The sequence below is a fragment of the Macaca fascicularis genome, chromosome 3, assembly GCF_037993035.2.
Source record: "Macaca fascicularis isolate 582-1 chromosome 3, T2T-MFA8v1.1".
NCBI classification, from domain to species: Eukaryota; Metazoa; Chordata; class Mammalia; order Primates; family Cercopithecidae; genus Macaca; species Macaca fascicularis.
Window position 1 is genome coordinate 20841422 of NC_088377.1, and position 27158 is coordinate 20868579.

Here is a 27158-nt window from a genome sequence, read left to right on the forward strand (position 1 = left end):
GGCCCCATTTTCAGAATGTTCAATCAGATCCTTTGGCTACAAGGATGAGGCTTCTGATTTTTTTTTTTTTTAAATAACTCACCCAGGTGATTCTAACATGCAGCCGGGACAGAGAACCACTCATTGGACGAGCCCCAGCTTTCTGTCTACTCTAACAGTGCATTCATGCCAGTGAACGTAAGTTGGAAAAAACTCCACAGCATGCTGACTGGTCTCCCTAAATTAGAGATCACTAACCTAAAGTGGATATTTTAAAAATTATTTTTAGAGACAGGGGCTGGCTCTGGAGTGCAGCAGTCCACCATAGCTCACTGCAACCTCAAATTCCTGGGTTCCAGGGCTCCTCTGGCCTCAGCCCCCCAGGTAGGTAGCACTACAGGTGAGCACCACAGATCTGGGTTGGCTCTGTGTCCCCACCCAAATCTCATCTTGCAGCTTCCATAATTCACACCCAGAGGGAGATGATTAAATTATGGGGGTGGATCTTTCCCGTGCTGTTCTCATGATAATGAGTAAGTCTCATGAGCTCTGATAGCTTAAAAATAAAAATGGGAGTTTCTCTGCACAAGCTCTCTCTTTGCCTGCTGCCATCCACGTAAGATGTGACTTGCTCCTCCTTGCCTTCCGCCAGGATTGTAAGGCCTCCCCAGGCACATGGAACTGTACGTTAATTAAACCTCTTTATCCGTAAATTGCCCGGTCTTGGGTATGTCTTTTAACAACAGCATGAAAACAGACTAATACAACCACCATACGTGACTTTTTTTTTTTGAGACGAAGTCTCGCTCTGTTGCCCAGGCTGCAGTACAGTGGCGCGATCTCAGCTTACTGCAAGCTCCGCCTCCTGGGTTCACGCCATTCTCCTGCCTCAGCGTCCTGAGTAGCTGGGATTACCACCACCACGTCCGGTTAATTTTTGTATTTTCAGTAGAGATGGGGTTTCACCATGTTAGCCAGGATGGTCTTGATCTCCTGACCTTGTGATCTGCCCGCGTCAGCCTCCCAGAGTGCTGGGATTACAGGCATGAGCCACCACACCTGGCCACACCTGACTAACTTTTAAAATTCTTTTTTGTTGAGATGGGGTCTCACTACGTTGTCCAGGATGATCTTGAACTGGCCTCAAGTGATTCCTGCACCTCAGTCTCCCAAAGTGTTGGGATTACAGGTGTGGCCAGGTGTGGTGCCTTATGCCCAGCACTTTGGGAGGCCGAGGCTGGCAGATTGCTTAAGTCTAGGAGTTTGCAACCAGTCTGGGCAACATGGTGAAACCCTGTCTCTACAAAATATACAAAAATTAGTCGGGTGTAGTGGAGTTGATATGGGAGGATCACTTGAGTCAAGGAGGTTGAGGCTGCAGTGAGCCGAGATTGCTCCACCACACTCCAGTCTGGGTTATAGCACAAGACCCTGTCTCAAAGTTTTTAAAAAAGGGATGAGAGGTGTGAGCCACTGTGCTGGCCTGAAGTGGATCTTAAAAGTTGTCCTGCAATCCTGCCGTTTTCCCCGTGTCCCCTCACTCTCTTTATCTCCTAGAGATATAGTCTGCACCTTTTCCTCAAAGCTCCAGGTACTTCTCCTGAGTAGCCTTAAGTGAGACACAGAAGAAATCAGGAAAGACTTTCCACAAGCTCCCCCCACCACATCTACTCACCTCTCTGCATAGGTGCTCATACATATGTCTGCCTTCCCTCATTTCTCAGCTCAGGCCTGCCCAGCAGATCTTTCTGTAATGACCAAAATATTATTTGTTGGTGCTGTCTAGTACTATAGTCACTAGCCATATGTGGCTATTGAACACTTGAAATATGGCTAGCACAACTTATTATTATTATTATTATTATTGAGATGGAGTCTTGCTCTGTCATCCAGGCTGGAGTGCAGTGGCACGATCTCAGCTCACTGCAACCTCTGACTCCTGGGTTCAAGCGATTCTCCTGCCTCAGCCTCCCGAGTAGCTGGGACTACAGGCGTGTGCCACCACACCCAGGTAATTTTTGTATCTTTTTTTTTTTTTGAGACGGAGTCTCGCTCTGTCGCCCAGGCTGGAGTGCAGTGACTGGATCTCAGCTCACTGCAAGCTCCGCCTCCCGGGTTTGCGCCATTCTCCTGCCTCAGCCTCCCGAGTAGCTGGACTACAGGCACTCGCCACCTCGCCCGGCTAGTTTTTTGTATTTTTTAGTAGAGACGGGGTTTCACCATGTTAGCCAGGATGGTCTCGATCTCCTGACCTCGTGATCCGCCTATCTTGGCCTCCCAGAGTGCCGGGATTACAGGCGTGAGCCACCGCACCCAGCCTAATTTTTGTATTTTTAGTAGAGATGGGGTTTTGCCATGTTGGCCAGGCTGATCTCAACCTCCTGACATCAGGTGATCTACCCACCTCGACCTTCCAAAGTACTGGGATTACAGGCATGGGCCACCTAGCACGCCCAGAAAAAATTTAGATTGTCTTCATTTTAAATTAATTTACACTTAAATAGCTACATGTGGCTGTCTATAAGGCAACATAGCTAGAGATGTTAGTGCCATCTAAGACCAACTCCTGCACTTGTATTCTGTGTGCCATTCTCTCTTACACTCTAGGACATTGCTCCAACAATTGTTCCCTCTCCTGCTTTATTCATTTTCCTTTGTTACAGAATCATTCTCCTCTGCATACAAATATATCGTCACATATTCAATTTTTTAAAAAGCCTCTTTGCTAGGTATGGCGGCTCATACCTGTAATCCAAGCACTTTGGGAGGCTGAGGCAGGAGGATCGCTTGAGCCCAGAGATTCAAGATCAGCATGGGCGATACTCCATTCCCAAGCTGGAGTGCAGTGGTGCAATCACGGCTCACTGCAACCTCAACCTCCTAGGTTCAGGTGATTCTCCCACCTCAGCCTCCCAAGTAGCTGGGACCATAGGCACACGCCACCACATCTGGCTAATTTTTGGTGTTTTTTTTCTATGTGCTTCTACAAATATATGAAACGTTTTACGAATGTGCGTGTCATCCTTGCACAGGGGCTGTGCTAAACTTCTCTGTATTGTTCCAATTTTAGTATAGGTGCTGCTGAAGCAAGCACTAATTTTTGTATTTTTTTGTACAGATGGCATTTCACTATGTTGCCCAGACTGGTATCAAACTCCTGGGCTCAAGCTCATAAAAAAATTAGCTGGGTGTGGTGCATGTGCCTGTAGTTCCAGCTACTCAGAAGGCTGAAATAGAAGGATCACTTGAGTGAAGGAGGTTGAGCCTGCAGTGACCTGTGATCCCACCACTGCACTCCAACCTGGGTAAGCTCTGTCTCAAAAAATAATAATAAAATTACTTTCTCTTCGTATTTCCCTTTAGCTACCTTCAGCTTTTTGCTCCCTTCATAGCAAAAGTCCTCCAAAAGAATATTTTAATCATTGCTGACTCAAAGTTCTTTCCTCTACTCTCTCTTGAGCCCACTCAAATCATACTTCTGTCCCCACCATTCTGAACTGGCTCTTGTCAATGTCACCAGTGACTTCTCTATCACTAAATACAACGCAGTCCTTATCTTATTAAACACACAGTATCTGCAGCATTAACCCAGTAGTCATTCTGTCCTCATGAAACACATTCTCGACTTGGCTTCTTGGAAACCACCCTCTTTCGCTTCCTACTCCACTTGCTGCCCCTCCTCTGCTTGCTTCTCTGGTTCCTGCTCATCTTAACAACCTCAACATTTCCAAGTACAGTAGGGCTTAATCCCAAATCCTTTACTTGTGGGGAGTTCAGGGGAACTGGGTCTCATTCTGTGGCCCAGACAGGAGTGTAGTGGCGCCATCTCAGCTCACTGCACCCTCTGTCTCCCAGGTTCAAGCCATTCTCATGCCTCAACCTCCTGAGTAGCTGAGATTACAGCACCTGCCACCACGCCTGGCAAATTTTTCTATTTTTGGTAGAAACAGGGTTTTGCCATACTGGCCAGGCTGGTCTTGAACTCCTGGCCTCAAGTGATCCACTCACCTCAGCTTCCCAAAGTGCTGGAATTGCAGGCATGAGCCACCGTCCCCAGCTTCCAAATCCTCCTTTTTGTCCTCATTTCACCCTAAGTGATCTCACTCAGTACCATCTGTATCTTTACCCTGACCACTCCTCTGAATTCTAAATTCATACATCCAACAGCCTAGCTGGCATTTCAAACTCAAAGATGAGTAGGCATCTTAATCTTAATGTGTCCATACTGAACTCTTGGTCCTCCCCCTTAAAACCCATTGCTCCATCAGGAAGAATAGCTAATGGATGCAGGGCTTAATACCTACGTGATGGGATGATCTGTGCAGCAAACCACCATGGCACACGTTTACCTATGTAACAAACCTGCACATTCTGCACATGTACCCCTTAACTTAAAAGCTGAAGAAGAAGAAAAAAAAAAAGCCCACTGCTCCGACAGTCCTTTCCATCTCGATGAATGTTAACTCCATTCTCCAAGTTGCTGTGGCCAAAAGCCTTGGGTCATCTTTGACTCCTTTCTCTCTCACACATCACAATTCCAGTTCATCAGAAAATCCTTTTGGCTCTAACTTCAGAATATATTCCAAAACTTCCCTCTCCTCACCGCCTTCCACCCTCATGTACATTTCTGCAACAGCCTCCTCCTGGTTTTCTTCCTTCTGTCCTTGCCTCCCCATAGACTGCTTTCAGTACAGAAGCTAGAGTGATGCTTTTAAAATATGAGCCAAATCATCACCTTCATCTGCTCAGAAACCCTCACTGGCTCCCCTTCTGCTCAAAGAACTGAAAATGGTTTTCAAGGTCTTACACTATCTGGCCCTTTTCCCCTCTGTGTTAGCTTTCTAGGGCAGCCATAATAAAGTACCACAGATTGGGTGACTTAACCAACAGAAATTTATTTTCTCACAATTCTGGAGGCTGGAAGCCTGAGATGAAGGTGTCAACAGGATTGGCTTCTCTGGGGGCTTCTCCGCTTGGCTTATCGCTATAGATGGCTCTCTTCTCCCTGTGTCATCACATGGTCTTCCCTCTGTGCCCATCTGTGTCCTAATTTCCTCTTCTTGTGAGAAAATCAGTCATATTGGATTACGGCCCACCCTAATGACCTCATTTTAGGTCTTTAAAGACACTATGTCGAAACACAGTCATGTGCTGAGGTTCTGGGGCTTATGGCTTCAACACATGAATTCCAGGGAGACACCACTCAGCCCGTAACAACCTCCCTGACCTCACTTCCTCCCACTCTCCCACTTACGCCCTCCACTGGAGCCTCAAGGGCCACCTTGCTGTTCTCCAAACACATCAGACTTATTTCTGCCTCAGGAGCTATTCTCTATGCCCAAATCCTCTCTCCCCAGACAGTGGCAAGTCTTCCTCCTTCATTTCCTTTACATGTTTGCTCAAAGCTCACTACATCAGTGAGGCCTTTCCTGATCACTGAGAGTATTAACAGAATAGCAAGGCACCAAGCTCCTAACCATACACAAATTTTCCACCTCCCCTTGCTCTGCTTAACTTTTCTCCACAGCCTGTATTGTTATATACCACTTTGTATATTTTCTTATTCACATGCTTGTATTTTTAAAATCTCCGTCAACTTAGTAGGTGCTTATTAAATATCTGTCGAATTAGTGGATAAATAGGATACAGTCATTTGCCAAAAGGAATATATCCAAAGTTCAGCATCACAAAGGATCCAGCAACTGTAACCTACAAGGCACAGTTTAGACAACTCAGATATTTAGCTTTGAGAAAAAACAAAAGAAGCTTGAGGAAATACTGGATAAGTATTTTAACACTTCTAAAGGAGTGTCCTGTGGCCGAAAGCACAGTTTGTCTTTGCGTTTGGTGTTACTCCATGGGGCAGTGTTGGGATATAAGGACGGAAATGAAGAGAAGGTAAATTTTAGCTATATGTAACAACACACAAATTCTAGTGAAATGTTATATTTCCTGAAGCTGGCTCCTGATAATAGAAAGTAAGGAGGCAGAAACCAGATGATTGTCTCAAGAATATTGCAAGAGAGACACCTGCCTTGGTGGGAGGATCAAACAGTTGATTTCTGATTTGGGTTCCAACTCTAAGATTCCAGAAAGATAACCCAACTTTAGGTGAGGAAACTGTCACCACTTCATATAGTATGGCTGGTCTTAGCACCCCATTGTTTTTATGACTCAGGTCTAGCAAAGTGGCCATATCCTGGAAGCACCACAAGATGAAATGAGAAGTCAGGGGGACAAAGGCCAAGCTTTGCCAATAAATATTCAAATGACCATATGCAAAGGACTTCATTTATCTGGCTCTCCAGTAAATCCTCAACAAATTAAAGACGTGGCCTAAATGACTACTTCATCCCTTTCAGTTGTAAACACTGTAATTCCAGATGTTTTTTCCTCAACTAACAGGAGCTGTGAAAAACAGGAGTTGTGAAAAAGAGACTTCAGATAGTCCCGGAGGCCAAACACAGTGACTCACTCCTGCAATCCCTGCACTTTGGGAGACTCGAGCCCAGGAGTTTGAGATCAGCCTGGGCAACAAAGTAAGACCCAATCTCTATGAAAAATTTGAAGGAATTAGCTGGGCATGGTGGTACCCACCTGTAGTCCCAGCTACTCAGAAGACCAAGGTAAGAGGATTGCTTGAGCCCTGGAGGTTGAGGCTGCAGTGAGCCATGATTATGCCACTGTACTCCAGCCTGAGCAACAGAGTGAGACCAGAGTGTCTCAAAAAACAAACAACAACAACAAAAACAGGCACAGAGTATATATTAAATGGGATGGGAAAGAAGGTACACTGGCATGTTCAGATTGAAGGAGAATCATGTTAAGTCACATCCTTCCTTCCTTACCAGAAGATTACATAAATGAGAGGAAAAACTTCTCTGGGCCAATTGTTCAACATCTTGTCTTCAAGCATGTGAAAGTGTAGAGAGCGCTGAGCTTGAAAAATCAGGATGAAACTGCTACTTAATCACAGACACCTTACAGAACTGCTTCTCACTCCCAAGGGTCCAGTAAAGCTTCAAGTTGTGCTGTGCTTCAGTTTATGGAGACTAAATCTTACACTGAATGAATATCACTGAAAACTAATTTCAAAAACAAGTCTACCTATGAGTGAGCACACATCGCAGTGCTTGCCCGAGCTTCTTTGTTTTGATTGATAAAATGTCTTCTGTGGATGTTTCCTAGGTGTTGAATTACTGAGACTAGTAAGACAGCATTAAAGACTTGAGTTACTCAAGCTTGGTTTCTAATATCTTTGTCTGCTTTTTTCTAGCTATAGTCTGTTTATGGCTTTTGGAGTTATTTAGAGATTTTGGTCAAAAAGCACCAAACAGGACTGGGCACAGTGACTCACGCCTGTAATCCCAGCACTTTGGGAGGCCAAGGCGGGTGGATCACGAGGGCAGGAGATTAAGACCATCCTGGCTAACACGGTGAAACCCCGTCTCTACTAAAAACACAAAAAATTAGCCAGGCATGGTGGCAGGCGCCTGTAGTCCCAGCTACTGAGAGGCTGAGGCGGGAGAATGGCGTGAACCCGGGAGGTGGAGTTTGCAGTGAGCAGAGATCACGCCACTGCACTCCAGCCTGGCCAACAGAGCAAGACTCTGTCTCAAACAAAAAAAAAAAAGAAAAAAAAAAAGCACCAAACAATCTTGATACAACCTGATTTTAAAAATAGAAATTCCCAGTAGCTCCCAAGTAGTTAAGGCAGAAATGGTACAATCGACTAAGCAAATCTTTGACCTGTTTTCTTATGTTGGTCAAAAACTAGCATAAATTTGATATCTTTCAGGATTTAAGCCAGGGTAGAGCTAGTGCTCTGGAATGACCTGAAAACCAAATGGTATAGTTTGGATATTTGCCCCTGTCGAAATCTCATGTTGAGGTGTAATCCCAGTGTTAGAGGTAGAAGCTGGTGGGAGGTGTCTGAATTATGCAGGTGGATCCCTCATGAATGGCTTGGGCCACTCCCTTGGTGATAAGTGAGATCTCCCTCTGAGTTCACATGAGATCTGGTCTCATTAAAAGTGTGGGGCAACACCCCCAACTGCTCTCTCTCTCTCCTGCTCATCACATGCATTCACCATGTGCCGTGCCTGCTTCCCCTTTGCATTCTACCATGATTGAAAGCTCCCTGAAGCTTCACCAGAAGCCAAATAGATGCCAGCACTGTGCCTCATCTAAAGCTTACAGAAGTGTGAGGGAAATAGTCCTCTTTTCTTTACCAATTTACAAATCTCAGGTATGTCTTTATAGCAATGCAAGAACGACCTAACACAGAAAATTGGTACTGAGAAATGGGGGCATCACTATAAAGATATCTGAAAATATGGAAGTGATTTTGGAACTGGGCAGAGGTTGGAAGAATTTGGAGAGCTCAGAAGACAGGAAGATGAGGGAAAGTGTGGAATTTCTTAGAGACTGGTTAAATGGTTGTCACCAAAAGCTGACAGAAATATGCATAGTGAAGTCCAGGCCTGCCACCGTCTCAGATGGAAATGAGAAACTTATTGGGAACTGGAGCAAAGATCACATGCGCTATGCCTTAGCAAAGAACTTGGCTGCATTGTCTTCAGGCCCCAGGAATCTGTGGAAGTTTGAACTTGTGAGGTTGATGACCTAGGGTACCTGGCAGAAGAAATTTCTAAGCAGCAAAGCATTCAAGAATTGATCTGGCTGCTTCTAGCAGCCCAACTCAGATATAGGAGCAAAGAAGTGACTTAAAGCTGGAACTCATAAGGGAAGGACAGCATACAAGTTTGGAAAATTTGCAGCCTGGCCATGTGTTCAAAAAGATAAGCCCATTTTCATGGGAAGAACCCAATCAGGTTGCAGAGCAAACCACTTGCTAGAGGTATCTGCCTAACTAAAAAGAATCCAGACAGTAATATCCAAGAAAATGGGGAAAAGGCCTTGAAGGTATTTAAGAGACCTTTGCAGCAGCCCCTTCCCTCACAGACCCAGAGGGCTAGGAAGAAAGAACGGTTTTGTGGGCTAGGCCCAAGGCCCCCCTGCCCTGCACAGCCTTGGAACATTGCTCTCCATATCCCAGCTACTCGAGCTCCAGCTGCGGTTCACAGGGACCCAGGTACAGCTTGGGCTGCCGCTTTGGAAAATGCAAGCCATAAGACTTGGAGGCTTCCACACAGTGTTATGTATGTAGGTGCACAGAATATAAGATTGAAGAATGCTTGGCAGCCTCAACTTAGATTTCAGAGGCTGTACAAGAAAGCCTGGGTGCCCAGGCAGAAATCTGTTGCAGGTGCAGAGACTCCAAAGACAACCTCTACTAGGGCAGTGACAAGGGGAAGTATGGTGTTGGAGACCCCACACAGAGTCCCCATTGGGGCACGGCCTAGCAGAGCTGTGAGAAGGGGGCCCCTGCCTTCTAGGCCTGAGGATGGTAGATCTACCAGCAGCTTACACCTTGTGCCTAGAAAAGTCATAGCACTCAACAATCTGTGAGAGCAGCCACGAGGGCTGTACCCAGCTGCAAAGCCACAGAGGCAGAGCTGCCCATAGCCTTGGGAGCCCACCCCTTGCTCCAGTGTGCCCTGGATGTGGGACATGGAGTCAAAGGAAATTATTTCGGAGCTTTAAGGTTTAATGACTGCCCTACTGGGTTTTGAAATTGCATGAAGACTATAGCCCCTTTCTTTTGGTTTCTCTGATTTCTCCCTTTTGGAATGGGAATATTTACCCAATGCTGGTTCTCCCATTATATCTTGGAAGTAAATAACTTGTTTTGATTTTACAGGCTCATAGATGGAAAGAGATGAGTCTCAGATGAGACTTTGGACTTGGACTTTGGACTTTTGAGTTAATGCTGGAACAAGTCAAGATTTTTGGGGACTGTTGGGAAGGCATGATTATATTTTGAAATGAGAGAGGGACATGAGATTTGAGAGAGGCCAAGGGCAGAATGATATAGTTTGTATATTTATCTCCACCCAAATCTCATGTTGAATTGTAATCCCCCGTATTGGAGGCGGGACTGGTAGGAGGTGATAGGATCATGGGGGTGGATTTCTCATGAATGGTTTAGCACCATCTGTTTGTTGCTGTCCTTGTGATGAGTGACTTCTCATGAGATCTGGCTGTTTAAAAGTGTGTGGCACCATGCTCTGTCTTGTTGCTGCTCTGGTCATGTGACATCCCTACTCCCCCTTCACCTTCCATCATGATTGTAAGCTTCCTGAGGCCTCACCAGAAGCCAAGCAGATGCCAGCATCAGGTTTCCTGCAAAGCCTGCAGAATCATAAGCTGATTAAATCTCTCTCTTTTTCTTGAGATGGAGTCTTATCCTGTGGCCCAGGCTGGAGTGCAGTGGCAGTATCTCTGCTCCCAGGCTCAAGTGATTCTCCTGCCTCAGCCTCCTGAGTAGCTAGGATTACAGGTGTGTGCCACCAGACCCAGCTAATTTTTGTATTTTTGGTAGAGATGAGGTTTTGCCATGTTGGCCAGGCTGGTCTCGAACTCTTGACCCAAGGTTGTCCATCCACGTCAACCTTCCAAAGTGCTGGGATTACAGGCGTGAGCCACTGCACCCAGCCTGTTTTCTTTATAAATTACCTAGTCTCAGATATTTATTTTTAGCAATGCAAGAATGCCCTAATATACCAACATTTGTGTTTTCACCATTTTTTTCTGTTTATAGCCATGTTATTTTACTGTTTATCTAAGAAAAGAACCTGGCCTGTCAGTATCTTTTATTAGACGGACAAACTCGCCAGAATAAAGTGAGTATTAGGACCCTTGGTTCTGCAAGGTTTAGGTAACAGAATCTGTTTTTACTGATTGTTGGGAAACATAAATGATATTCCTTTTAGACTTGGCTCCCTAAACCTTTTCCTTGTTTTGCTTTTTGGTACAATAATGAGGGCTGCCAGGGCCACTTGACACCATTAGCAGTAGATGAATTTTTCAATAAGGACTAACAGAGGAAAACTATGGAAATTCTGATTTATTGTTTGGCCCAGAGAGTTCTCTATCTCCTCGTGCCCTTGCTCTCCATGTATACTTTATGAGACATTTCAGCAAAGGTATCTCTCAAAATTAATCCCATAGCTGTCTCCTTCAATTCTCCTCCTTGAAACTCTTCACCAATCTTCATACGGTCCTGGCCACTTCTTGAGGGCCCTCCCACCAGATGATTAAAGGCAAAACAGTGAAGGAGAGTCCTATTCTGGGACTTGTCTTTGTAAACTTAGTGATCTTCTTCCTTTCCACTTATGAAAATTTAAAGAGAAGCACTCTCAAATGTGAACTGAATGCCGTCCCATTTCTCCCCCAAACTGGGAAGAAGCTGGTCATATACCTGCACATTTATATAATAAATATTCAAAGACTCTAATCTGGTATCTTCCATATAACACACACTTTAACTCCTATTTTAAACTTTCAAAAGGCTTTTTATGGCATCTTATGCCCTACTTTAAAATGTCTGTCAGCCTAATATTTCTACCTTTTTTCTTTATTAATTTATTTTCAAGGTCATGTGTGAAAACAACTTGCAGTGAAAAGAACCCATCTGCTTTGACAAAAATGTACACTATAAACCTTCACTTCTACAAGGGTCTAAAAAAAATCCAAGGGTTCAATTCGAATGCTTCCAAACCATGTTACCTAAAGCATGCTTTGTGCAACACTAGGAGTCGACGCAGCAAACAAAAACAAAAAATGGGGAGGGGGCCAGGCAGGCACGGCGGTTCACGCCTGTAATCCCAGCACTTTGGGAGACCCAGGTGGGTGGAACACTTGAGGCCAGGAGTTCGAGATCAGTCAGCATGGTGAAACCCCGTCTCTTCTAAAATACAAAAATTAGCTAAGTGTGGTCGTGTGTGCGTGTAATTCCAGCACTTTGGGAGACTAAGGTGGGTGGATCACTTGAGGTCAGGAGTTCAAGACCAGCCTGGCCAACATGGTGAAACTGCGTCTCTACTAAAAATACAAAAAAAAAAAAAAAAAAAAAAAATTAGCCGGGTATGGTGGCACACACCTGTAATCCCAGCTACTCAGGAGGCTGAGGCAGGAGAATCATTTGAACCCTCGAGGCAGAGCCTGCAGTGAGCAGAGATCTTGCCACTGCACTCCAGCCTGGGGAACAGAGTGAGACTATGTCTAAAAAAAAAGGAAAAAGAAAAAAGAAATGGGGAGAGGGAATGATGCTACATACTGAAGCTACTTACCTTCTTTAAAATTCAAAATGCAGATAATCATCTTAAAAAATTGTGTGCATCTTAAAGTGAAGGTATTTGTTTAATTTTACTTAACCTCCTATTTCTCAAAGTTACTTGATTACAGACCTCTTTTCGGGTATGCATGCAACACCGAGCAACATACGACTGAGCTAGGGTTCCATGATACACAGTTTGGAACTTGTGCTAGAAAATGTTATTCATTATCTTATAAGAAGTGTTATTCCAAGGCATCTATGCATTGGAGAATAATCTTGGTATGAAATATGACTCGATCCCTTCTCATACCATATTTACAGGGTATGGTGGTTAATTTTATGTGTCCACTTGCCCCTTAGCCCATCCTGGGTTAAGGGATGCCCAGATAGCTGGTAAAATATTGTTTCTGGGCGAGTCTGTGAGAGTATTTCTGGAAGAGAATAGCATTTGAATCAATAGACTGGGTACCAAAACCCATCCTCACTGATGTGAGTGGGCATCATTCAATTAATGGAGCATAGGAATCATAAAAAAGGTGGAGGAAGGCAAATTTGCTCTCTCTTCTGAAGCTGGGACATCCATCATCTGCTCCTGCCCTTGACTTCAGAGCTCCAGGTTCTTGAGCCTTCAATACCAGCAGCCACTCTTCAGCCCTTCAGCCTCAGATGCAAGAATTACACTGGCTTTCCTGGTTCTTCAGCTTGCAGGGGGCACATGTTGGGACTTCTTGGCCTTTATAATCTCCTGAGCCAATTCCTAAAAGAAGTGTCTTTGTATATCTCTCTATATATCCCATTGGTTCTGTTGGTTTGGAAAACCCTAATACACAGGGCTATCTATAGCTCATCCCTCAAGTACTAAGTAAGTCTCCAAATGACCATCAGGTTCTTACAGACACAAAACATGTATGCTTATTTTGTAATATCAAGTTGTTAACTTCATCTGAGCAGTTTTCAGCACATATGATGGGGTAAGTCATCAGTTATGACAGACAACTTCCAGAGTTACATCACCAATGTTCATCTATCACTCACCTTTCCTTCAAACTTTATACATCATATTCAAGTTAATTCCTATTGCACGTACCTCTGATTTCTACATACGAAATGAAAATTAAACTTATTATTTCCCTCATTAAAAAAAAGATTTCAGGCTGGCTGCAGTGGTTCATGTCTGCAATCACAGCATTTTGGGAGGCTGAGGCAGGTGGATCACTTGAGGCCAGGAGTTCAAGACCAGCCTAGGCAATGGTGAAACCCCTATCTACTAAAATACTAAAAAAAAAAAAAAGAAACAAAAACCTAGCCAGGCGTATGTGCGCCTGCAATCCCACCCCTACTCAGGAGGCTGAGGCAGGAGGATAGCTTGAGTTCTGGAGGCAGAGGTTGCAGTGAGCCAAGATCACGCCACTGCACTCCAACCTAGGCAAGACAGTGAGACTGAGACTCTCTCAAAAAAAAAAAAAAAGTTTTCAAATCACCTTTTCTCCTTTGCAGCTCAGCATTGTCACTAAAGGTGTTCAGGTAAGACAGAACTGGGTATAAACCCTCCCTTCTCTTCCCCTTACTCTTTCACCTCTTCATTTGTGACATGCAGTGTTAACCCAATATAACTCATGAGTGTTCAGAGATCCCGTCTGTCCTCAGCTTGACACACTGTAATCTTTAGGCATCCTTATTAGTAATAAGGTGTCCTTGTGTGATTTTTTCACAAACTTTTCACAGACCCTATCTATGGTCATTCCTGGAACCCCTGGCACATTCTTCTTCCTTCTCTTCCTGATCTCAACTTTTTCATCCTCCAAATCTCCCTCTGCTTTGCCCGTGGACAAACCTCTAGAAATGTTAAAATGTCAGATCATGATCGGGAAATCTGTAGTGAGTAGTTGCCCACTGCTGCCCATTCCATCTGACCTAAATTCCTCAGCTCTTCTAACATTAAGACCTCTTCCTGGCCAGGCGTGGTGCCTCACACCTGTAATTCCAACACTTTGGGAGGCTGAGGCAGGCGGATCACTTGAGGTCAGGAGTTCGAGACCAGCCTGGCCAGCATGATGAAACCCTGTCTCTAACTAAAAAATACAAAAATTAGCTGGACGTGGTAGTGCATGCCTGTAATCCCAGCTACTCGGGAGGCTGAGGCAGGAGAATCACTTGAACCTGGCGGGTGGAGGTTGCAGTGAGCTGAGATCACACCACCGCACTCCAGCCTAGGTGACAGAGCGAGACTCAGTCTCAAAAACAAAACAAAACAAAATCTCTTCCTATAGCTAACTCCCATTTACCACCCCCAGCATGAACATTCTTGATGTATTTACATGGTTTCTCCTTGGAACTTCCTCTTTTTCTTCTTTCTTAATGGTTGCTATCAAATACCCTGAAAACAAAAACAAAAACAAAAAACCTCCTCTGAATGTCCCTTATTCACACTTTCAACGCTACAGGTCTGTAACTCTCATTTTCTTGTTAAAAAAAAATTTTTTATTATTATTATTTTTTCCAGATGGAGTCTTGCTCTGTTGCCAGGCTGGATGCAGTGGCATGATCTTGGCTCACTGTAACCTCTGCTTCCTGGGTTCAAGTGATTCTCGTGCCTCAGCCTCCTGAGTAGCTGGGATTACAGGTGCCTGCCACCATGCCCAGCTAATTTTTGTACTTTTAGTAGAGGCAGGGTTTCACCATGTTGGCCAGGCTGGTCTCAAATTCCTGACCTCAAGTAACCCACCTGCCTCGACCTCCCAAAGTGCTGAGATTACAGGTGTGAGCCATCATGCTGGGCCAAAATTTTTAAATTTTAAAAAATATATTTTATTTTTTGTAGAGACAGGGTCTCACTTTGTTGCCCAAACTGGTCTTGAACTCCTGGGCTCAAGTGATCCTCCTGCCTCAGCCTCCCAAAATGCTGGGATTACAGGCACAAGCCACCACGCCCGATGTTTAATTTTCTTCTGATGAATTCACATATATATGCACAAATACTGTATGCTAAATTGTACTTACCGATGTACTTTTTTTCACTGTGCTTTTTTTTTCTTTTGCCCAGATGTTTTTCTCATATAAACATTAGCTCCTTAATGGGAGCAAATGTACCAGTCTTTTTTTTTATTCTCACCTGTAGTGAGAATATAAACATTTTTTTACTGATCCACCAATACTGAACCCTTTTGTTTCTAATAGTTATATTTACTTTAACTGAATAAATTTCACATGGGACAAAAATGTTATTTGAGGGATGAAGGTGGGTGTTTGCTCAGGGACAAAGTTGATGGTGCCTTTGTGAATTTATCAAAAAAGACCATCGCGATGGCTAAATAATAGAAGGCTAAATACTAAAAATTGTTTTATTGGCAATATCAGTTTGCAAACCCGGAAGATATAGTCTTCAGCATATGCCGAATGTGCTCTCTCTTCAAAGAGGGGAAGGACAAGTTGGGTTTCATGCCTCACAGGGCCCATGTCACACAATGGAGTCATACATATTCAGCAGGTTTGGAGGAAAAGATATACATATTTATGAGGGGAGCTGAGTGCATGGGCAATGGGTAAACGCGTATGTGACATACATCCCATATACACTTTGGGGCAGGGTTTTCGTGTTAAAATGAGGTAGAATTTGGCTCTTTACATCAAAAAGTGGACTACAGGACCCAAAGGCAGTTTGTGGACAGCCTCCATAAACTGGCTGAAACTGGCTTCAGGTCTGCAATTGCTTATCAGAAAAGAATGCTTGTAAGGGTGATCCTCAGTCCAATCAGAGTTGCAGTGGTCTGGGTTGTAAATCAGAGGATGGGTCTGATAGTTCCTATTATTAGGGAGTTTAGAGCCATAGAAATTGAGAAATTGGTCATGCCAGCCAGTCCCCGAACCCTAACCCTATAGGTAACTTTGTTTCCTTAACCTTACAGTCCCTCTTAGGTGATAAAGGAGTGTCTGTTTTGGTATCCCAGATCACAAATTGTTGGTTGGTTTGTGTGTTTGTTTCATCATTCAGGATGTTGTTTCACTAGGCAATGTGAACCTGAATTCTCAAGGCTTGTCAGACTGTAATGTTCCCATTCATTTTAGGTTCAGGTCATGCTTCTCTGGCCACAGCCTTCACTTGGATTTTAAAAGTCGAGTTACTCATCAAAGTCTCCAGGACATGAAAGACAATCCCCAGGTATGATTTGACTAGTGAAAAAGAGGTCCAGCTGCCTTGAAGCATAAGATCCCCTCAACTCCAATGTCTATCACTAGTATTCAGTGTTGGCAAGGATCCCAGGCCACAGAGCTGTGGCTTCCTGCAGCCGCTCTGGGGAGTGACTCTCCTGGAGCATGTGATGTGGCCTTCCATTGTGCAGGACCAGCCCAGTGGCATCCTTTCAACAGCTCTGGCAAGCAGCCTTTCCAAGCACTGTGCCATCTGAAAACAGGAGGCATTATCTTTCACATCCTAGGCACACGCCCTAGGGAGTGGTCAGGCTTTTGTCTAGTTCTCAGCAAACTAGCTGCAGCTCCATTCCTTACTCCCACACTCAAGAGAGATACTAGAAGTGAGAGTAGCCTGATATGATGCTAACCCTGAGTTGCTTTTATTTAAATTAAAATAAGAGTAAATCAATCAGGCATGGTGGCTCATGCCTAAAATCCCCAAATTTTAGGAGATCAGGGAGGGTGGATCATGAGTTCAGGAGTTCAAGACCAGCCTGGATAACATGGCAAGACCTCATCTCTACAAAAAGTACACAGATTAGCTGGACATGTTGGTGTGCACCTGTAGCCCCAGCTACTCTGGAGGCTGAGGTGGAGGATCACTTGAGTCCAGGAGGTAGAGGTTGCAGTGAGCTGAGACTGTGCCACTGCTAACAATTAATTAATTAAATTAATAAATCATGCCACTTTGATTTATTTATTAAATAAATAAGAGCAAATCACTCACAAATTTAGAGCTTTTATTAGCAAAACATTACTTAGGGAACCCAAATAAATAACATGGGGTTGATAGCCATTGTGCTAACTGGCAGCCCCTGGCAAAGTCAGCACAAGCTCAAAGCCAGGATTATGCTGGTCACTTAAGTGACAGCTATTGTGAATTGCTGTTCTCTCAAGAAAAAAGAACTGATTTCTGTGGTAAACCAGGCACTGTGCTGGGTGCCTTTACAATTCATCACCACACCACCTAATGAAAGCAGCATTTTTCAGAAACTGTAGTGGTCAGGCTTTCTCAAGGCCTGAGTTCTTTTCCACCAGAGCATATTGTTGTCCTATTATCCAAAGTTCTCTCAGGAAAAGAATTGACGTAAGACCCACACGGCTCCATTAAATCTTCTGGCTACTTGATGGATTTTCATACTCCCTACATCTGGGGTTGGTAGGTACTATCTTCTTTCTCCTCTCTTATTCTTCCTTTTTATTCCATAAAATACAGGAATATTCTTGTACATTAGTCCTTGCAGCAACCTTGGAATTACTACATTCCTCAAACAAGTTACGGAAGCCAGCTGCCAATATTGGTCCCTGCTTAAACAGTGAATTTTGTTGTTCCATAGAGTTACTACTGAAATACCTAAGCCCATTTGTAAAATATAATTTAGTTGATCTGAAGGCTGTCTCGAAAGCAGTTTTATGTAGTTATTACAGAGAAGGACTAATTTTAAGACTATTTTATTGTTTAAAAAACATGTAAACATTTTATGGATGCACTAGTGAAGTAAAGACCAATAAATGAAGCAGTAACTTTAATAAAAGGGTAAGTAAAATGTCACATCCTCTGCCTATATTCAGGTCTGTTAGGTATGTGTAGTTAAACGTAGGTATGTTAGTTGATAAGTATTTATTTAAGCATTTCTTTATGTCTACTCATTAAAAAGAAAGAAAAGATTAAAAGAATCTTACTATGTGAAAAACTGCCCACCACCGGGGGAAAGAATTTTATTATGCAAAGCTTCAATGTTATTTACAGTTTAGACTTCTGTAGATATTGAAGGCTGACGTTAAGATAAAGAAGTTAACCCTGTCCTGTCTTGGAGAAGGTAGAAAGAGATGAGAATGAATACAATTCAGGATCTAATTCTGGTCTTTGATGAGGAATCAGCATATAGTTTTGGGAGGAAAGACAGGTTAAGAGGCATGTGGAACTCTCAAACGCATCACTGTGTCTGCCAACATAGATGATAGGCAGCAAGGTCACATCTTCATGGAAAGCACGGTAATTTCCAACACTACTGGAAGTCTGGAGTGGCTAAAGAATCCATATATTCAACTAGGAAGCAGCTAAAGAGATATCCTAGTTACCTAGGAAGCTTTCTGATTTCAAAAGGACATGAATACAAAGTAGAAGGAATCCACTCCCAAGGACGGACATGAGAGTAGCTTAAAATGTGAGAATCATTTTAGGAGTTTAGTTATAGACTTATGTTCCCTCAAAATTCATTTGTTGCAGCCCTAACCCCCGGTACCTTAGAACATGACTGTATTTGGGTAGGGCCTCTGAAGAGCTAATTAAATTAAGGTCACTGGGGTGGACCTTAATATAATCTGACTGGTATTCTTATAAGAGGAGGAGATTAGGACACACAGAGACACCAGAGGTACTTGTGCAGAGGAAAGAACATGTGGGGACTTAGCACTGGTGCAGCCATCTGCAAGCCAAGGAGACCTCTGAGGATTCCAATCCTACCTGCACCTTGATCTCAGACTTTTCTGGAACTGTGAGAAAATACATTTCTTGGTTTAAGCCACCCAGTCTGTGATATTTTGTTATGGCAGCTCTAGTAAACTAATACAGATTTTAAATGTCAACAAATGTCAGTGTTTAAGCTTTGACAAAACTTTCTAAAGGAAAGTATAAAAGGTCATTTTCTTTCTTTTCAGAGCCTGATGATTGCGGGAGGGGTAAGCTAGCTGCATGGGGATCACCACGCAATACTCACGCAGGACAGAGAGAAAGCTGATCTCTTCCATTTCTTTTCCTTTTTTTTTTTTTTTCTGTTGAGTTGAATGATCTTCAAACTGCAAATGAAAGAACCATTGCTCATTGGAAATAAAGGCCAAAGATGAGTGACAGGATTATAGAATAAGTCTTAGCTGTTCTAAATCCAAGTCCTTACTTGTTATGTACCCCCACCCCCAAATTCATATGTTCAAGTCCTAACCCGACACTACCTCAAAACGTGACCATATTTGGAGATAGGGTCAAACATGTAATTAAGGTTAAATGAGGTCATTAGCGTGGATCCTAACCCAGTATCTGGTGTCCTTATAAGAAGAGGAGATTAGGACACAGTAAAACACAAAGGGAAGACCATGTGAGAATACAGGGACAATACTTGCAGATGGCTATCTGCAAGCCAAGGAGAGAGGCCTCAGAAGTAACCAACCCAGCCAAAACCTTGATTTCAGACTTCCAGCCTCCTCAAATGTGAGGAAATACATTTCTGGTGTTTGATCCACCCAGTCTATGGTAAGTTCCGGCAGCCCAACATGCTCATCTGGCTCAGACTTAACGATTGCTTTTGGTGATATTTATGGGGCGCAGATAACAGCCTAAACACAAGACGACAGAAATGTGGCCCAGCAGACTATGCATAAAATAGAACTGGGATATCTGGACCAATTGGAGTCTGCAGTGGGATGCGGTTACTAAAACAGTCAAATGCAACATGAGGCTCCAGGCAGAGTGGTAGGCAGCATCTCCCATGCTGCAGTAGTCAGAGCATACGTGGAGTACTGTAAAAAGACACAGACAAACCAGAACACATCTAGAGAATGGCCAAGGTGTGGAGGGAACCAGAAAACATGCCAATATGCAACTGTTGAAGGAAGTGCCTGTTTTACCTTGTGAAGAGGAGACTCTAGAGGAAGAAGCATGAAAACCACTGGCAAATGTGTAAAGATCTGAAGTGTGGAAAAGAATTATTCTGCTTGGTCACTGGGGATACAAGGATATCTCAGTGGGAGTTTAAAGGCGGGGGATGTGAGCTTTAAATGGGGTAAGAACGTTCGAGTAACCAGAAATGCCTGAAGATAGAATGCACAGTCTGGAGAGCCGGTGAATATCTCACAAATGGAGACACTGAAACCTAGGATGGGGATGCTGTTGTAGGAATTCCAGCAGACAAGTGGCTGTTGGTTCCTTCCCCAACTCAGCAGGATTCTAACTAGGGATGTTCCTGTATTTGGTGCTTAGAGGATCTGGAAGATACCTCAGGGCAGGAAATGGCATTAAATGCAGAACAGAGGTACTGACTGAGAAGCAAAAAGCCATCAGGATCTCTGAGTAGTGAAGGAACCGGAGAACATGCAGGCAATGTCCATCATTCTGACGCAATCAGCAGCAAATCATCTTCCCCTAGGAACATCTTGACCAGGGAATGTGTCAGTGTGGTGAATTTCAACAGTGGAAAGAGAAACTGCTAAATCTAAGAACTTTAATTTTTATAGATTATGATCTCATCTCTACAATTTTGAATTTCATGCTCAATAAAAGTCTCTTACTCTTAAACTAAAACTGCCTCCTCCTTCCCAGGGCTGGCTTCACAGGCATGCAACCCTGGGAAGTCTTACAGGCCCTGCGGTGGGAGGAGCTGCCATCGACATCTTAAAATTCTTTTTTTGGCCGGGCGCGGTGGCTCAAGCCTGTAATCCCAGCACTTTGGGAGGCCGAGGCGGGCGGATCACAAGGTCAGGAGATCGAGACCACAGTGAAACCCCGTCTCTACTAAAAATACAAAAAATTAGCTGGGCGCGGTGGCGGGCGCCTGTAGTCCCAGCTACTCAGGAGGCTGAGGCAGGAGAATGGCGGGAACCCGGGAGGCGGAGCTTGCAGTGAGCCGAGATCGCGCCACTGCACTCCAGCCTGGGCAACAGCGTGAGACTCCGTCTCAAAAAAAAAAAAAAAAATTCTTTTTTTTTTTTTTTTTTTTTTTTGAGACAGAGTCTCGCTCTATCGCCCAGACTGAAGCGCAATGGCATGACCTTGGCTCACTGCAACCTCCGCCTCCCAGGTTCAAGCGATTCTCCTGCCTCAGCCTCTGGAGTAGCTGGGATTACAGGCATGAGTAACCATGCTCGGCTAATTTTTGCATTTTTAGTAGAGATGGGGGTTTCACTCTGTCAGCCAGGCTGGTCTAGAACTCCTGACTTCAGGTGATCTGCTCACCTGGGCCTCCCAAAGTGCTGGGATTACAGACATGAGACACCAGGCCAGGCCTTAAAATTCTTAATTTTGAAACAAAAGGTCTCACATTTGCATTTTGCAATGGACTCTGCAAAATTTGTAGCTTTGGGCCACCTTTCTCTTTGCATTCAGATGCCTTCTTTTTTGCCTTATTTGCTCATGCAGACCTGGAACAAATAGGGAATTGCGGTGGCTTTATGTGGTGTAGACAGTGAACAACTGGGTTTGTCCTGTCACTTTAGGCTTTTCCCTGCTGTCCCAACTTCATGTCATTTACTTGCTGTTAGATTTGGGAGTTCATTAGTTTCACTTTCCTGATGTATAAATAGATAAATAGGAATCATAATAGTAACAGCTTCTTTGGCTTTAGTAGGAAGTAAAGGACATGAAGCATACAAACAAATACTGCATGACAACAAATATTTGCCCTTTTTTGTTGAGGACGTTCAAAGGACATTCAGGGGCAAAAGTAATCCAAGGGTCAAGATTGAATGCCGAGTGCAGGGAAAGCCATGAGACAACATTTAGGGGAGCTGGTACAGAAATGACGTCCCAGGAAGGAAATCTATACCCCACTGGCTGAGCCATCCTTCCCGGGCCTAGGCACCCTTGTCGCGAAATGAGCAGGGGAGAGAACGCAGGCTGCAGTGCAGCCCTCGGAAGGGCCAGGGCACTCCCTGGCTTCAGTCCTTCCGCACAAGCCCTGTGTGGCTTGGTGACTAATGCTACTTCAGGTCAAGAGCAGGGGATACATACGGGCAGTTCTAGAGTATTCTAAACTATCTAGACACTAACTGGACAGTGGACGGTTTGTGTTTAATCCAGGAGAAAGTGGCATGGCAGAAGGTTCATTTCTATAATTTAGGACAGACACAACGAAGAACAAGGGCAGAGTTTGAGGTCAGGAGTCCTCATTTACGGGGGTCGAATACGAATAATCTCTCCTAATTTTTCCTTCGTCCCCAACTCAGGCGGATGTTACATCCCTGCTTAACAACAACAAAAAAAGACCCCCGCCCCCCGCAAAATCCACACTGACCGCCCCCTTGAACAAAACAAAACCAAAACAAACAAAAACATAAGAAAGAAACAAAACCCAAGCCCAGAACCCTCTGCTTTCAAGAAGTAGTAAATGGGTTGCCCGCTTTTTTGCCAGGTCCTGCGCCTTTCTCCTTTGGTTCGTTCTAAAGATAGAAATTCCAGGTTGCTCGTGGCTGCTTTTGACGTTGCGGGTTAAAAAATGAGGCTTTTGCTGTCTCAACAAGCAAAGAAAATCCTACTTCCTTTAAGCTTCACTCGTTCTCATTCTTTTCCAGAAACGCCTGCCCCACCTCTCCAAACCGAGAGAAAAAAACGAAATGCGGATAAAAACGCACCCTAGCAGCAGTCCTTTATACCACACCCCCGGGAGGCCTGCGGGGTCGGATGATTCAAGCTCACGGGGACGAGCGGGAGCGCTCCCGACTTTTCTAGAGCCCCAGCGTCCTAGGACTCACCTTTCCCTGATCCTGCACCGTCCCTCTCCTGGCCCCAGACTCTCCCTCCCACTGTTCCCGAAGCCCAGGTGGGCTGTCTGCCGGGGAGCTGAGGAGGGCGCGTGTGGTGCAGGCGGCGCCTAGGGCGCTGCACCTGTGGGCCCGGGGCGCGCGGGCCCCTCCCGGCGCGAGCGGGCGCAGCTCCCCGGCGGCGCCGCTAGGGGTCTCTCTCGAGTGCCGAGCGGGGTGGGCCTGATCAGCTGACTTGCCTGGCTCCGAGCCTCGCCGCCGCGCTCCTGCTCCGTCAGTTTCCTCGGCAGCGGTAGGCGAGAGCACTCGGAGCAGCGCGCGCGGGGGCCCCCGGAGACGGCGGCGGTGGCGCGGGCAGAGCAAGGACGCGGCGGATCCCACTCGCACAGCAGCGCACTCGGTGCCCCGCGCAGGGTCGCGATGCTGCCCGGTTTGGCACTGCTCCTGCTGGCCGCCTGGACGGCTCGGGCGCTGGAGGTGGGTGCCGCGCCTCGGAAGGCGGGGGGAGGCGGGCATGGCTGGGACCCAATCCCCCCAAAGACCTTAACGCAAGTCTTTAATGCAGAGAAGCCGAGGGTCCGTCAAGGGGACCCCTCTCCTCTCCGCCCCCGCTTGCGGACGTCCAGCGCATCCTCGCTTTCGGCCCAGCCCTGCCCCAGGGACGCGCGCTCCGGCCCGCGGAGAGGGAGCGGGAGAGGCGCTGGGCTCCCTGGTTCCGCGCCAGCCAGGGGCGAGAAGGGGAGGGGACGACCCTGAGCCCAGACCCCGACTCAGTCCCTGCCTTGGAAGCGGGGTCCGGGGGAGGCGAGAGACATTCAGCTGGGAGGAAGGGGGAAGGAGCACGTGGAAAAACCGAAAACGCAGCGTCCCTGAAGCCAGTCCTCTGCTCTTGAATCGTTGCCCTTTCCTTTCTCTTGGGCCCTGGGGAGGAGGAGGAGTCGGGACAGCCCGGGAAGCTAGGGGCCCCTCGCTTTTCCCTGCGTTCTCCGCCTCGTTTCACCTTCCCCTCTCACCCCCACCCCCCTTCCTTGTTCGAACCTCCTCTTTCGCGGCTGCTGGCGGCGGCCGCCTGGGTGCGACCCTAGCCCGAGCCGGCGCCGGGGTCGCGCACCGTCTTCCGCAGGCAAACTTTGTGCATTGCCGCGTCTCCCTTTTGTGTAAGTTGCGAGAAATGGGAGGGGTCGGAGAACCATAGCCTCCCCGCACCTTCGCCAAGCCTGGACGTCCCGGGAGTTTGCTGGCACCCTAAGCTTCTGCCTGAGAGGCAGAAGGTCCCCGGGAACAAAAGCCGCGACACCCCGCCCTCACCGGCCCGGGCGCTCTGGGCCGAGCCGCGTTAGTCTCGGTGCGCCACCGAGACTCCGGCCCGGCTCCCAGGCTGCGCGTCCGCCCTGGAGGGGGCAGAGACGCTGCCGGGGCCTCTGGCGGAGCCTTGGGGCCCCTCTGCTTCCCACCCTCGGATCACCTCTGAGGCTTAATTCCCTGCTGGGCTGTAAAGTCCTTGGCGGGGAGGAAATAAGGCGGAGAGTAGGGTGTGCGTCTGGAAAGGGCAGTGGCGGATGGTGGGGAGGCACGGGCTCTGTCCTGTGCATCCAAGGAGGCGTTTGTCTTATTAAGGCGCGGCCTGTTCCCTAACACCTCTGGGGACTCTGGGTTAGTTCCCCTGGGGGCACAGGATGCTGGGGAGGGTCCAAAGGGTCTTTTTTTTTAGGGTACAGATAAAAGGATTGAATTGAGTGAAGATTAAGACGGAGAAGATGGCGCCTCTGCAGTGCAGCAAAGAAAAGCTGTGTGGAGGCTGCAGCCTAGTGAAATCCACCCACCACTAGGTGTATAACAAGTCTTCCCCATTCATCCAACTCTCGAACATTCAGCTAACGCCTGTGCACAATGACTGTTTTTCTTTACATCTAAAGATGCTTAGAAGTTGTTTGCATGACAGTTGGGCCAGAGAAGGTTGTATTTCACTTCGGTTGGATTCCTGTTTGGCATCTTAACCATTTGCAACCTTCCCTCCCCGTTTTTTCCCCTCTTTTCTCCCAACCTCCTAGTAATTTTCCAAAAGAAAAAAAGCAATTTCCGGACAGATGTTTTCCTGAGGCTGTATAGACTATCGCACCATTACAGTTTTTTAGTTCGTAATTTGCAAGGTCATTGAACTTTTTTCCCTTCTGATTTTTACCCACAAGTGGCTCAGGAATCACCTTAGGGCTAGTTAAGACAGGTTGTTTTAAGAGTTAAAGAATTTCGTTTTCCATGTTTTAAAAAAATGCTCTTAACTAAGAGAATTCAGATTTCTCTCATGACTTACATTTGTAGAATTATTCCCGTTTTCCCGGTCGTAGTACAAATTAAAAACCGTATACTTAAGGAATTAAAAGCATATGATAACCTTATTTTTGAAGCTTTTGTCAAAACTTAAATATGTAACTGTTGAGCAATATTTCTGTATAAAAAGAGGAAGCGTGTAGGCAGATTCGAATTTAGTTTTTGGTCTGTTTAATTGCATTAATTTGCTCTTTCTGCCATCTTTTGGGAGCTTTTCACTAGCTATTGTTAACTCCTTTAAAGGGTGGAGGTGAGAGTCACATTATTCCATTTTGCAAAGTGTTGATAGAAGGGTAGGTAATTCAGTCTACTGAGGTTTGAGAGTGGTTTATCTGGCCCTCTCTGTGTCCACTGAAAAGATGTAATTACGAGTTGACTCTCTTTTATAGAGCTTAGAAAATAGGTCTGCTGCAGGTGGCTGTAAAAAAAGAAATGAATAAGGGCAGTGATAATGGGGCCTTGGCTTGCAGGGGAAACATGGTTATTATCTGGGTGGATGATTTTGGCTGGTATGTTGATAGAGATGTGAGTTTAACCCTAATCTATATGATGTTTCACTACCCTAATATTTATTTATTTTTAAATCTAGCTTCCTCTTAAGTTTTATTTCCCTCTCTTGAGGGTTTAACCTCGTCACAATCATCTTACCTTTGTGGTAGTGCTAATTTATAGTTTATGGAAACCTACTGCTACTGACTAGTACCTCCCTAAAGGTAGAAGCCCACACACAGAATAGTAAAGCTCAGGTTTAATGGTGATCTGTAAGGAGTCATGGTTCTTGCTAATCGGTGAGAAACCATGATAACTGGCAGACTGCAGAAGCTTTTTCTCTTGTCACTGTGACCAGCAGAGGCTCCTGAACGACACTTGCAAGGCTATTAGTACTGCGGAGAAGTTGCTAAATGGAATAATACTGGTCCTGACTGAGGAAATGAAAAGGAACATGCAATTTCTCAAGGTTAAATGAGGAATGACTGATTAAAAAAATTTAAAAATAAAAAAAGTGATCAACTGAATATTGGCTTGAAGGAATGGGAGAGGATATCTTTATGTTAAGTCTTGTTGCTAGAGGATCTCTATTTTATGTTACTGTTTTTTGCATACTAGAGTCTTCTACAGATATTTGTATGCATGTAGTCAGTCATTCTGGAAATAAGCATAGCTATTACTTGCCTTTCACGTGGCCACTAAACTATCATTGAGAAATGCATTAAATTCAGTAGAAATGTACGTTGTTTCTGCAAATTGTATTACCTTGAGAATCTTACGAAGCATCTTTCATTAATACATTTCTTTTAAAATCTCTATCAATCACAAATGTAAAGATCAACCTGTGCAGATGCTTTTTAAATGTAAAGCTTCCAGAATGTAAGGTGTAGTTTGACTGCATACCTTATTACTTCCCCTTCCCTCCTCCCTCCCCTTACTGCCAGGAAGTTTGCAGGGTAAATAAAACATGCACATGATAACAAAACAAAGTGGAATGTACTAAAATACCAAAAGGAAAATACAGATTAAGTATACTGAGTAAATATGTTACAGAGAAAACTTCCTGTATTTAAAAACTATAGGAATAATGGGATGAGATAATAGATAATCCTGGAGCATTTCCTGGTAGTAAATTTCCAGCCAGGTTTGTATCCCAAGTCTGGGGATTTGAGGTTAAGTTTTTGCATATACAATATGTGTTTACATTCCTCTCTGCCTCTCCCAGACAGACAGACAGACACACACACACATACACATCTGTCTGACTGTCTCTCTCTCTCTCTCACTTGAGTGACAGATGCTGGTGCAGGGTACTCCCAAGAGGAGTAGGGAATTCGAAATAAGGAGTTGAGAGGTCAAAGGTAAGGGGCTGAATGCAGGACCAGAGAGCTTCAGTAGCATCACAAAGTGATTCCCTGAGTGGCAACGAGGAGGATAGGGAAAAAATCATATTTTCTGTTTGTGTTTTTTGTCTGGTGGTTTTCAACCTCTCTCTGTTTCACTTGACTATGCTTGATTA

At 45.1% G+C, this 27158-nt stretch overlaps 1 protein-coding gene, 1 long non-coding RNA gene and 1 other non-coding gene across 8 annotated transcripts in view; 1 reads left to right on the forward strand and 2 right to left on the reverse strand.

The window, feature by feature from the left end:
- LOC102115465 (uncharacterized) overlaps window positions 1-22985 on the reverse strand; it is a 289733-nt gene extending 266748 nt beyond the window's left edge. Inside the window, exons 1-3 of the long non-coding RNA XR_012432083.1 lie at window positions 22814-22985; window positions 19072-19150; window positions 1655-1727 (exon numbers count right to left, since the gene is read on the reverse strand). This is a non-coding gene — a long non-coding RNA (uncharacterized lncRNA). The remainder of the gene's footprint in view (window positions 1-1654; window positions 1728-19071; window positions 19151-22813) is intronic.
- Window positions 2967-3073, reverse strand: LOC123572554 (U6 spliceosomal RNA). Its single transcript, XR_006697126.1, has one exon. It is a non-coding gene; the product is annotated as a U6 spliceosomal RNA (small nuclear RNA).
- Window positions 22986-23095: 110 nt separating the features above from the next.
- Window positions 23096-27158, forward strand: part of APP (amyloid beta precursor protein) — a 287131-nt gene continuing 283068 nt past the window's right edge. For all 6 annotated transcript variants that reach the window (XM_005548883.4, XM_005548884.4, XM_005548885.4 and 3 more), the window contains exon 1: window positions 23096-23299. In XM_005548883.4, the coding sequence (XP_005548940.2) occupies window positions 23243-23299 (57 nt within the window). In that variant the 5' untranslated portion in view covers window positions 23096-23242. The remainder of the gene's footprint in view (window positions 23300-27158) is intronic.